The sequence below is a fragment of the Tiliqua scincoides genome, chromosome 2, assembly GCF_035046505.1.
Source record: "Tiliqua scincoides isolate rTilSci1 chromosome 2, rTilSci1.hap2, whole genome shotgun sequence".
In the NCBI taxonomy this organism is placed as follows: domain Eukaryota; kingdom Metazoa; phylum Chordata; class Lepidosauria; order Squamata; family Scincidae; genus Tiliqua; species Tiliqua scincoides.
The window spans coordinates 70,937,226-70,950,017 of record NC_089822.1 but is presented as its reverse complement, the minus strand read 5'-3'; the positions used below and the strand labels follow the sequence as shown (position 1 = coordinate 70,950,017).

Genomic DNA, 12,792 nt, shown 5'->3' with positions numbered 1-12,792 from the left:
TGATGCAATAATCAAATCTGGATGTGACTAGGGCACATGCAACTGTGACCAGATCTGCCTTCTTCAGGAAAGGGTGCAGTTGGCACAGCAGCCTAATCGAAGCAAAGGCACTACTGGTTACAGCTGGCCCCTGAGAAGCCAAGGGGAAGGCCAAGAGCAGTCAAAATCCTACCCAACTTCACTTATCCATGACAAATGAATAGCACTGAACTCCACCACATCACCATCAGCTGATGTCTGATAAAGCACGACTTGATCAAGATCATGGCCTGCCAGATGGGTGGAATCCAATATTTATTGAGACAAAATTACGGTTGTATCATGGATATATAAAAATCCCAAGCTCCTTCACAGGGTGGGCTGTTGTTTGCTATCTTCACTATGGTGAATGGCTTGAAGACCTCTGGCAAGAATGGGGAGTGCAGATAGGCCCCTTGGTTTCCTTTCCCACTTCAGTGAGAGAGAGGGAAGTGTGAGGAGAGAGACAGGATCATAGGAAGCTGTCTTGTACTGAATCAGACCATTCCTCCAACTTGTATTGTCAACACAAACTGGCAGTGGCTCTCCAGGGTTTCAGGCAGGAATTTTTCTCTGCCCTACCTGGAAGTTCCAGGGATTGAAACCGGGGTTTTCTACACGCAGAGTCTGATGAAAGCCAAAGTGACATCAGTGGCACAGTGCCAGTTAGGAGCAAGTGCATTCAAGGTCTCTTTTGCTTGATGTACTACATGTTTCCCCAAGTCCTAATCTAGTAGTGCAGAAAAAAGTATTTTCTGCTTTCAAAAGAATATTCCCCCCCCCCAAATGTTGACACAATCTCAGAGTGGGATTTTCAGCAGTGTAAAATGGTAAACCCTATAAATTCAGTGACAAAGAAATTAGCAAAGGTACCAATTAACAAAGGTAACTGACATTATAGTCATATTTAATAGTTGCACACAAAAAATTAATAACAGAACTATAGTTTCCAAGATCACTTCAGATATTATGGAACAGAAGAGTTCCAATAATAATAATAGTGGTTCAGGAGTTGGTCTTAAGTGGTCCAGAAGTTCTCAGCCATGAAGCTTCCTGGATGACCTGGGGTCAGTCACTATCTCTCAACCTCACCTACCTCACAGGGTTGTTGTGAGAACAAAAGGAGGGTGAAGAACCATGTACACTGCCCTGAGCTCCTTGGAGGAAGGGCAGCATAAAACTGTGAAAAATTAAATTTAACTTGTATAGCACTTTGTAATTATTGTTTTGATGTAGTCCTTACAACTCTGTCATGTAAATAAGTAATAATAATAATAATAAAAAATAAATTATTATAAATAAAGTACTATTATCATGCTATCATACCTGGGAAGCTGAAGCTAAGAGGGAGTCTCCTGCCTAATGAGCACATGGCAGAGGTGAAATTCAAGCTGGGGAAGTCTTGATTCACACCTCACTCTCTTTGCCACTAGGATAAACCAGTTTTCTTACATCTTGTGCCTGTGCAGTAAACACCATAACACTGGACAGGAGAAATGTCTCCCAAAATAAAGTCTGCCTATCAAAACTTCCCAGCATGCATTTTTAGTACCTACTTTCAGACAAGCTGTGTCTGTCCTCCACATGCCATGGCGGTCACCATGGAGACATAGGATGGTGAAATGGACAGTCATCTTTCCTTAGTGTGTTGATGGCCCTCTGGCAACATCAAGGAATGAAACCAAAAGGTGAAGAAAAAGTCATTTCCTTGTCTTAATATTAGCATCATACTGAACATTAAGCCAATTTTGTTCACCATGCTGACCTCAGAAATGCTGATTTTTAAACCATGTATATAAACATTCCTCCTAAGAGGTTAACCAAATTAAGTCCTTCAGTCAAGACCCTAAAAAGTGCAGCTGCATGTCAATCACTGATCTTAAGCTCAGCCCTATGCAAAAAGTGTCTTGAAGCACTTTATTCCCAATTGACAACAAAACTGAATCCATGATGTTAACAATCCAGATCTTTTCTAGGATCTCTTTCTCCTAATCTCTCCATTTGGACTACTGAAATAATTGAAAATGAAACTGTGAGGATTCAAGGTGAGCAGATGAAAAGTCTTCACAAAAAAGATGATCCTACAAGATTAGGGCAGTCATTTTTTTTTTAAAGCCATGTGTGCCCAATGCTGCATATATGCAACAGGGACCAAATGTGTGCACCTGTAGGTCAGGCAAAAATGGGTTAAACCAACACTGAAAACTTAAAAAATGGGCACTTCTGTGGGATAGGACAAAAATTTCGACATAGCCTTAGGGAGAATGTTAAGAGACCTGTTATTGCACTCCTTGTTGTGGCATACAGAGCAACCTTTGTCAATAAGGAAAGGCTTTCCAGCAACTCTGTGTGGAAAGAGAGTCTTATGTTACCTCATTATTATCACACACTCATGCTGTTTCTAACAAAGGGAAACAGAAGGAAGTTTGGAAATGCAACCTTCCAACATACATTTTTAAACTTTTTTTAAAAAAAGCACACACAAGCACACAAGACTAAGACTACAATCCTATCCACACTTACCTAGGAGTAAGCCCCACTGACTATAAAGGGACTTACTCTTGAGTAGACATGCCTAGGATTGGGCTCTGGGCTGCCATCCTATCCACACTTACCTGGGAGTAAGCCCCATTGACTATAATGGAACTTCCTCCTGAGTAGACACGCCTAGAATTGGGCTCTGGGCTGCCATCCTATCCACACTTTCCTGGGAGTAAGCCCCACTGACTATAATGGAACTTACTCCTGAGTAGACACGCCTAGGATTGGACTCTGGGCTGCCATCCTATCCACACTTACCTGGGAGTAAGCTCCACTGACTATAATGGAGCTTACTCCTGAGTAGACAAGCTGCAAGTTCCTCTCTGCCCCCGAGGGAGGACGGCTGCAGTCGGCAGCAGCGCCTGGTCCAGGCAGTAACTTTGCTGCGCCCGCCGGCAACTTAGCCGAGCAGAGGAGCGCTGCCGCCCAGCCGGACCGGGGCTCGCCGCTGCTTGCGCTCCGCGGAGGAGGAGGCAACGGGGTGCGGGCGTTCCAGGACGCGCCGCCAACGCTCTTCCTCCCCAGCCCGCCCCGCCCCGCACTCACATGTGCGGGTTGCGCTTGAAGGCGTTGTTGATGTCCTTCACCACCCGCTGCACCAGCACCGCCACCTCCTCGGGGGACTCGGCCATCTTCCGTCCCCGCCGCTGCCGCAGCTGCTCCTAGCGGCGGCGCCACCGCCGTCGCCTAGCACAGGCAGGCAGGCCGGGGAAAGCAGAGCGCATCCGGGTCAGCGGCCCCCGCAGGGCGGAGCGCGGAGCCGGGGGAGCCGCAGAGGGCCAGGCTGTGGGGTGGGAGGAGGCTCCTCTGCCGGTCGGTCCGGCCCCAGCAGGGCGAGCGCTTCGGCCGGGCGCTCCTCGAAGGGAAGGGCAGGGCTCTGCCCGCCCCGACTAGCCGCCTTGGGGACCGGGGGGTCCCCCTCCTCTTGGGCACCTGCCTCGGTGGCGTAGCTGGAGGAGGGCGGCGCACTCAGCCCAGCAGGGATGTGGGCGAGCGACCCCTCCCTTGGGAGCCATTCCCGTACGGTTCCGTTTTGCCTCCCCCCCCGTAATGGATCCGAAGGGAGGGGCCGCTCGACCGCCCCCCCTCCAGCTACGCCACCGGAGTGCCTTCCTCGCGGTCTCCGGAGAGGAAATCTGAGGCTGCTGCCCTCTCCGAAACAGGTTTACTCGTGAGTAAACCCATCCGACTTCAGTGGAGTCCACTTCCACTGCACTAGCCTGGAATCGCATTCAGACTTCTAGGGGAACAGAGCCCCATTTTCAACCACTGTGCCGTGGCACACTGGTGTGCCACAGGTGGTCTGCAGGTGTGCCACGGGAGTTTGGGGGAGCATTATTTGTTAGCAGGGTCACTGGGGGATGCGAGCCCCTGCTGTCAGTGCAAAGTGCTTTGTCCCTTATCAAATACTGATGACAATTTTTAGTGCCTTGTCTCAGCCCAATCCTATGCATGTCTACTCAGAAGTAAATCTCATCAGAGTCAATGGGGCTTACTCCCAGGAAAGTGTGGATAGGATTGGGCTGTCAGTGTGCTGTGAGATGAAAAAGGTTGAAAATAACTGGCCCCAATCTGTGCAGGTTTACTCAGAAGTAAGTCCCACTATAGTCAATGGGGCATACTCATAGGTAAGTGTGGATAGGGTTGCAGCCATAATCTCCATTCAGTTCAGTGAGATATGCACATCATCTTAAGTTAGTGTTTCCCAAGCTTTTTAGCACCAGGACCCACATTTGAGGGCCCAATCCTTCCAATTTTCCAGCACTGGTGCAGCTGCAATGCAACCCCAAGATAAGAGAACAAATGTTCCCATATGTTAAGGGGACCTCTGTGACTGCTGCCCCATGACAAGATGCAGTGCAAGCCCCATTGGCACAGCAGCACTGGCACTGGAAAATTGGATAGGATTGGCCCTTAAACAGCGCTCCTTTGGAACCCATTTAGGTTTACCAGACTTTCAAAAAAAGGAGATCTAGCGAGAAATAATATATTTATTAATTTATAAGTAATAATAACCCAAAAAAAACCACAAACATTTATATTTACACATGCTTGCAAACTGCAGGAGCTGAGCTCTTTAGAGGATAATTACCAACTACAGCAGTTGTTCTCAAACTTTTTTACCACCGGGACCCACTTTTTAGAATGACAATCAGTTGGGGCCCACCAGAAGTGATGTAATTTATCTGGAAGTGATGCCATGACCAGAGGTGACATCATCAAGCAGGAAAAATTTTTTGACAGTATGAGGCTGCAAACCTATCCATACCTACCCAGGAGTAAACCCCGTTGACTATCATTGTTAAAAGCATAAAAATGACCTGTTCAAAGTACAGATCTGTCACATTTCCCCAAATGCAGTCACATACAATGGGAGTATTAAGTCTAATATATTAAAAATAAAATATTGAAGTGAATGGGGATCCACCTGAAATTGGCTTGTAACCCACCTAGTGGGTCCAACCCACTGTTTGAGAAAAATTGAGCTACAGTATCTGGTTTTTTAAATAGGCACAGGCCTTGAGGCAATTAATGATCTTTCCACCCTTTGGTGACCCACCAAAAATCAGGTTGCAACCCACAGTTTGAGAACCATGGTCTTATGTTCATGTTTATTTGAAAGCAAGTCCCATTGAGGCTGCAATCCTGTCCACACTTATCTGGGAGTAAGTCCCATTGACTATAATGAGCCTTACCAATGAGTAGACCTGCATAGGATTGGGTGTGGACAGCCCAATCCTGAGCTGCTCGTTGCACTGGGTCTGCTGTGGCACTGAAACTGCTGCCGCAGTATTGTGCATGCAACTGGGCAGCTGCTGGTGGTTTCTCAGGGGAAGGGGACCTGTGGTAAGAGCTCAGCATTGGACTCTTAAGTTCTGTAAGGTTTCTGTCCAAGTTAGCATGTATAGTATCTTGCTGTATGTGAACTCCAGATTGTCACCAGTGGAAGCAAGTGCCACTGAATTAGGGCCCAATCCTATCCAACTTTCCAGCAGAGTTTCAGCCACAATGCAGCCCCAAGGTAAGGGAGCAAATGCATTTTAGAGGGAGCAAATGCTCCCTCTAAATGCATTTTAGAGGGAGCAAATGCTCCCTTACCCTGGGGAGGCCTCTGTGACTGCAGCCTCACCACAGGATGCAGCGCATGCCCCATTGGCAGGACTGCACTGGCACTGGAAAATTGGATAGGATTGGGTTCTTATGGAGGAAATTCTAAATAAACTAGGATTGCTGGTAACATGTCAGCAAAGGGCATGGTCTTTTCAAAGCAGAATGCTTTTAAGAGCCATTGATTTCAGTGAAAGAGTGAAACATCTATTTACTGTTCATTGCAATGAATTGTTTTTCAATGTGCTTGACCTTGGCTACATTGCTCCCATACTAAAAAAAATACTAGGGTTGCAGTCCAACACATACTTATTTGTAAACAAGGCTCACTGAGTTCAATGGGAGTGAACACAAATAGGAAGAATTGAGCTGCACAGTTGTGTACACATACGTACAAGATAGTAAATTCAATGTAATCATAACAAAATCAGGTATTAAGTTACAATATTTCCGTTAAATATAATGGCACATTAATTTTTACCGCCTTATGATTTGATTTAATTTTTATGCACAATTTGAATATATTAGGATCTGCCTCCAGCCTTCTCTAGCCCCTCTTTCTTTCTTTCTTTCTTTCTTTCTTTCTTTCTTTCTTTCTTTCTTTCTTTCTTTCTTTCTTTCTTCCTTCCTTCCTTCCTTCCTTCCTTCCTTCCTTTGGGCCCAATCCTATCCTACTTTTCCACACCAATGCAGCCACAGTGCATTCCTGAGGTAAGTCAACAAACATGACCATACCTTGAGAAGACTTCCATGATTGTTTTTCCCATCACACAATGCAGCACATGCCCCAATGACATGGCTGCATCAGCACTAGAAAATTGGATAGAATTGAGCCCTTTATTCAATTGATTCTCTGTATGTGACAAAGCATCATGTCACTGATTGTATTTATTTCTTCTTTCCTCTTTCTCCCTTTGCTCATTTTCTTGCAGCATTCTTGTTTTGGGGGTGGGAGAAATCCCCCTTTTACTCTCTCTGTAAGGTGTTAACTTTATCTGTTATTTCTCTTCAAGAAATTTCACTTTCTTGAGTTCTCTTGACCTCCATTTTTTTTTCCAAAAGTGTTTTCTTTATATTCTGAGAGCTGTGCCTTGCCTATGAAGTAAGCCTTCCACCAGTATGTTTGTGACACTCTGGTCTCTGATCTTTCTCTTTGTGAGGCATGGATCTCATGATTAAAACATCACACCGTGTCTGCTCTTCAGCTTTAACTTATTTGTATAGAGGCACTCGAGTTCAGTATACAAAGAAGTGCTTTGCTTCACTCATCTGTGATTTACTTTCTTTGAAAATCAGGGTGTGAGAGTGAATTTGTTGTTGTCTTACATCAGTATCCCAAATGCATTTGTTTGAGTCTGATGCTCTCACTGTCGTAAAAGAAAAATGACTAAAAGAGAACAAATATCCTGAAAATGACTTTACCTGAAACTTTAGCATCAGAAACAGTTTGCACAAACACTTCAAATTGCAGTAAAATTAAGCATGCATGTCAATAAATATAGGACCTGGTCCATAATATGGTTGTTCTTGCAAGCTCATTCTGTGCCCCCATGTTATAAACCTATTGTAGCCTATGTGTAGCAATGATTCGGTTCCTGCAATCTTTGAGATTCTTGAAACAACAGGACGGTCCAGTTCAAACAGCTGTAAATAACATACAGGGTTAAAAAAAAAAAGGCAGCTGTATAGAAAAGTCTATATTGTTTACTCCTGGAAAGTGTCAAGATTTTTCACAAGATCTAGCATAATTAGTCTGCGGAGTTCTTTGTTACAGGATGTGGAAACAGTCACTAACTTGAATGGCTTTATAAGGGAATTGAACAAATTCATGGAGAACAAGACTATCAGTAGCTAGTTGTGATGATTGTGCACTGTCTGCACTGTGCTGGCAGGATGTCCTGAATATCAGTTACAGGGGAATAGTGGTGAGAAAAAGAAGTATACTTGTGGGTTTTCCAGAGGCAGCTGGTGGGCCACCATGGGAAACAGAATGCTGGATTAGATGGGCCTTTCACCTGATCCAGCAGGGCTTTTCTTATGTTCTAATGATGTAGAATGTACATATTAATTTAAGGAATTTTTTTAAAATTTGAATTTTGATTCCCCCCCCCAATTCCTTGCACAATATCCTATGCCATTTCAGAGAGTATCTCAATTGGAAGATCCCTTGAACTTGTGCCATTGCGAGACCATACATGTAGATCCAATAATATAACTTTTTATCTTCTCAAATCAGTATACAGTATAATTTATTGGGGAATATTGACTGGATGGGGGGGACCGAGAGAACTTTGTAAATCAGACGATGTCGAAACATAGCATTGCTCAATGCTTAGTATTCTTGAATACTATTATTGTTGTGTTATTGTTAGTTATCTTTATTAGTCATTTATTAAATTAAATAATATTAACTGAAAAGAAATAGCTGGCTAAAATAATCAAATGTGTCATTGACGTAACACAGAAAATGAGTAAGAAAAATGCACAAACTACTGTATTATAATGTCCTTAGGGAGCTTTATCTTGTAGAAGAATTTTTGGCATCCTCTCTTTATGGTCTATAAAGTCTCTTCCTTTGCACAGTGAAACTGAGTGCAATTGCAGAAATAAAACTGTATCACAGAGGTACTACACACTTGCTTTTATTAAGGGCTGGAATAGTGAGAGAATCATGTACAGCAATGGTTCTTAAACTGTGGGTTGGGACCCACTAGGTGAATCGTGAACCAATTTCAGGTAGGTCCCCATTTATTTCAATATTTTATCCTTAATATATTAGACCCTGCCATAGTGCGGGAACAACACTAGGAAGAAGAGACTTGATGCTCCCATGGTATGTGAATGCATTTGGGGAAATGTTACAGATCTATACTTTTAACAAGCTGCTCTGTATATGCTTTTAACAATGATAGTCAATGGGGCTTACTCCTGGATATGTGTGGGTAGGATTGCAGCCTAGAATTGTTAAAAATTTTCTTGCTCGATGATGTCACTTCCTGTCATGACATCACCTCTGGTGGGTCCTGACAGATTCTGATTCTAAAAAGTGGGTCCCCACGCTAAAAGTGTAAGAACCACTGATATACAGTAAATGTCACAGCAAAGCAAGGAATCATTCTAAAATTGCAGCCCTATGTATGCTTAATCCGGTAGTAAACCCCTCTGAAGATAATAGGTCTTGTTCCTGAGTAAACACAGCATAGGCTTGAGCAATAAATCTTTCAGAAATGCTGTGTTCACCATTTGCCTCCCCATCCCCCCCCATACACCTACTGTATCCTTGGCTCTGATGCATTCAGACATAGGTTGGGGGAGCTCCTGCACCGCTAACACACAGGTAACACGAGTGCATCAGAAGAAGGAAAAAGGGATCGAATGTCTGTCTCATTACTAAACTTGGCACAGAGATAACCATTATGTCTGCAGAGAGAGAGAGAGAGAGAGAGAGAGAGAGAGAGAGAGAGAGAGCATTCTGATGGGTAACTTTTATGCTTTAAAAAATCTCCTGAGCAGTGGTTCTCAAACCTTTTAGCACCAGGACCCACTTTTGAGAATGACAGTCTGTCAGGACCCACTAGAAGAGATGTCATTAATCTGGAAGTGATATCATGGCTGGAAGTGACACGATCAAGCTGGAAAATTTTTAACACCCCCCCCCCTCATACAACAAAATCAAATTAAATGAACTAATGTATTAAGTAAGTAAATTAAAAGTTTACAATCAGTTTAATCATTTATTTAAAATTAAGAAGAATCCTCCTAAACCTCCCAAGCAGTTGCTGATCTGTTTAAAAAAATGTCCCAAACATCCCAAAGACTGTAATCGTATCCAGTTACCTGAGACGAAACCCCATGAACTACCATTGTTAAAAGCGTATACATAGTAGCCCTCAAACATTTAGCTCTGGGACCCACTTTTTAGAATGATAATCTTTGGGTCCCACTGGTCTGGTGGGTTCTACTGGTCTGGTCTGGTCCCACTGGTCGAAGGCTTTCGACCTGGTCAGCAAAGATGGCCTCTTCAAGATTCTCCCCAAGATCGGATGTCCACCCAGGCTCCTCAACATCATCAGATCTTTCCATAAGGACATGAAGGGCACTGTTATCTTCGATGGCTCCACATCAGACCCCTTTGACATCCGAAGCGGAGTGAAGCAGGGCTGTGTTATTGCGCCAACCTTGTTTGGGATTTTCTTCGCTGTCTTGCTGAAGCAGGCCTTTGGAACTGCAACAGAAGGCATCTATCTCCAGACCAGATCAGATGGAAAGCTCTTCAACCTCTCCAGACTGAGAGCAAAGTCCAAAGTCCAGCTGAAATGTCTGCGTGACTTCCTCTTTGCCGACAATGCAGCTGTCACTACCCACTCTGCCAAAGATCTCCAGCAGCTCATGGATCGTTTTAGCAAGGCCTGCCCAAGATTTGGACTGACAATCAGCCTGAAGAAAACACAGGTCATGGTTCAGGATGTGGACTCACCTCCCTGCATTACAATCTCTGCACACGAACTGGAGGTTGTCCATGACTTTGTGTACCTTGGCTCAACGATCTCTGACACTCTTTCTCTCGATACCGAGCTAAACAAGTGCATCGGTAAAGCAGCTACCACGTTTTCCAGACTCAAAAAGAGAGTCTGGTCCAACAAGAAGCTGACGGAACATACCAAGATCCAGGTCTACAGAGCTTGCGTCCTGAGTACACTTCTGTACTGCAGCGAGTCATGGACTCTTCACTCACAACAGGAGAGGAAACTGAACGCTTTCCACATGCGCTGCCTCTGACGCATTCTCGGCATCACCTGGCAGGACAAAGTTCCAAACAACACAGTCCTGGAACGTGCTGGAATCCCTAGCATGTATGCACTGCTGAAGCAGAGACGCCTGCGTTGGCTCAGTCATGTCGTGAGAATGGATGATGGCTGGATCCCAAAGGATCTCCTCTATGGAGAACTCGTGCAAGGAAAGCGCCCTACAAGTAGACCACAGCTGCGATACAAGGACATCTGCAAGAGGGATCTGAAGGCCTTAGGAGTGGACCTCAACAAGTGGGAAACCCTGGCCTCTGAGCGGCCCGCTTGGAGGCAGGCTGTGCAGCATGGCCTTTCCCAGTTTGAAGAGACATTTGGCCAACAGTCTGAGGCAAAGAAGGAAGGCCCATAGCCAGGGAGACAGACCAGGAACAGACTGCACTTGCTCCCGGTGTGGAAGGGATTGTCACTCCCGAATCGGCCTTTTCAGCCACACTAGACGCTGTTCCAGAACCACCATTCAGAGTGCAATACCATAGAATTCGAGACTGAAGGTTGCCAACAACAACAACAAATCTTTGTGTCCCACTGGAAGTGATGTCATGACTGGAAGTGACATCATCAAGCAGGAAAATTTTTAACAATCCTAAACTGCAATCCTACCCACACCCAGAATTGTCCCATTTACTATCATTGTTTTTAAAGCATATATCCAATCTCTCCAGAATGCATGGATGCTGTTTAAAACTGCAGTAATAGATGCCCAGTAGAAGTGTATACTGCAAAAGAAGAAGGGAAGTCCAGAAAGTCCAGCCATGCTAAGTCCAGGAAGGTGCCTGCATGGCTAATGAGCAAATTAGAGAAGCTATAAAGGGCAAGGAAGCTTCCGTTTGTAAATGGAAGTCTTGCCCTAATGAGGAGAATAAAAAGGAACATAAACAATGGCAAAAGAAATGTAAGAAGGTGATATTTCTCAAGAGAAACTATGAGGAACACATGGCCAGCAACAGTAACGGAAACAATAAAAGCTTCATCAAATATGTTAGAAGCAGGAAAACCACCAGAGAAGTGGTTGGCCCTTTGGATGATGGAGAGAAAAGAGAGATAAAAGGATTTTTGGAGATGGCAGAGAAATTAAATGAGTTCTTTGCATCTGTCTTCAGGGCAGAAGACCTCTGATACTGCTGCCTGAATGGCCCCTCCTGACCAATGAATTAAGTCAGATAGAGCTTAAAAGAGAAGATGTTTCAGACCTAAGATCAGTAAGTCACCAGGTCCAGATGGCATCCACCCAAGAGTTATTAAGGAACTGGAGAACAAAGTAGCTAATCTCTTCAGTGGCATAGCTAGCGGGGAGCAGAGGGGCGGTCCACCCTGGGTACCACCCTTGGGGGGGTGTAACACCACAAATGCCCCAACGTCGCTAGCATCATGAAGGTTAGGAGTAACCCCATCATGCTATATACCATTGGATATGGAAGTTCCAGAGGAATGCAATGCAAAGCACAGGAAACAAAAAAATGCATTGAACCCTATAGAAAACAAAACTGAGCCATATCACGCAATTACTTGCGAGTAGGCGAACTTGCCATAGTTCATCGGAAAGGACAGGCTGAGAGGAATCCAATGACACCAGAATGGTTCCTATCCAATGAAAGCAGCCCCCCAAAAACACCCAAGAATGAAGTCCCTCCCTCCAAGCAGACGAATGTATTGAGCCCTATGGAAAGCAAAAGTAAGCCAAATGGTTGCGTTTACTCGCAAGTAAGCAAATGTGCCTTGGCTCCTTGTCAAGTCAGGCAAAGAGGAATGCAAGGCTAGCTGCATGGTCCCCATCTATGAAAGTGGAGCTCAACAAATGGTCCAGAAGGCAGCCCCCCCCCCCAAAGAATAAACGAGAGGCTTGAGCTGCTAAGGTGGGCACTGGGGAGGGCCCAGTGTGTGTGTGGGGGGGGAGTGTTATTGCAGGCAGGCTACAGAGAAAATTCACTTGGTGAAACAGGGCGGGTTTCCCCTTATTTATCTGTTTTTCTTTAATTATTTATAATTATTTTATTTTGCTTGATGATGTCACTTCCAGCCATGACATCACTTCTGGTGGTTCCTGGACAGATTGTCATTCTAAAAAGTGGGTACCAGTGTTAAAAGTTTGAGAACCACTACCTTAACTCAAAACAGGCCAATGAGACTTCGGGGGGGGGGGGTGACATCCTAGTGACCAAAATTCTGGAAATTGATTTTTCTCTGTAAACTGCTTTGTGGACGTTTAGTTGAAAAGTGGTATATAAATACTGTTAATAATAATATTAATAATAAAACAAAAGGGGAATATAACTGTGTTTCTCTTAAGGGAAAGAAGGCTGCGAGTCAATATCATGAC

General features: G+C 44.5%; 1 protein-coding gene across 1 annotated transcript in view; it reads right to left on the bottom strand.

The window, feature by feature from the left end:
- PTAR1 (protein prenyltransferase alpha subunit repeat containing 1) overlaps positions 1-3,245 on the bottom strand; it is a 45,140-nt gene extending 41,895 nt beyond the window's left edge. Inside the window, exon 1 of the mRNA XM_066616840.1 lies at positions 3,106-3,245. Within this exon, the coding sequence (XP_066472937.1) occupies positions 3,106-3,191 (86 nt within the window). The 5' untranslated portion in view covers positions 3,192-3,245. The remainder of the gene's footprint in view (positions 1-3,105) is intronic.
- Positions 3,246-12,792: the final 9,547 nt, after the last annotated feature.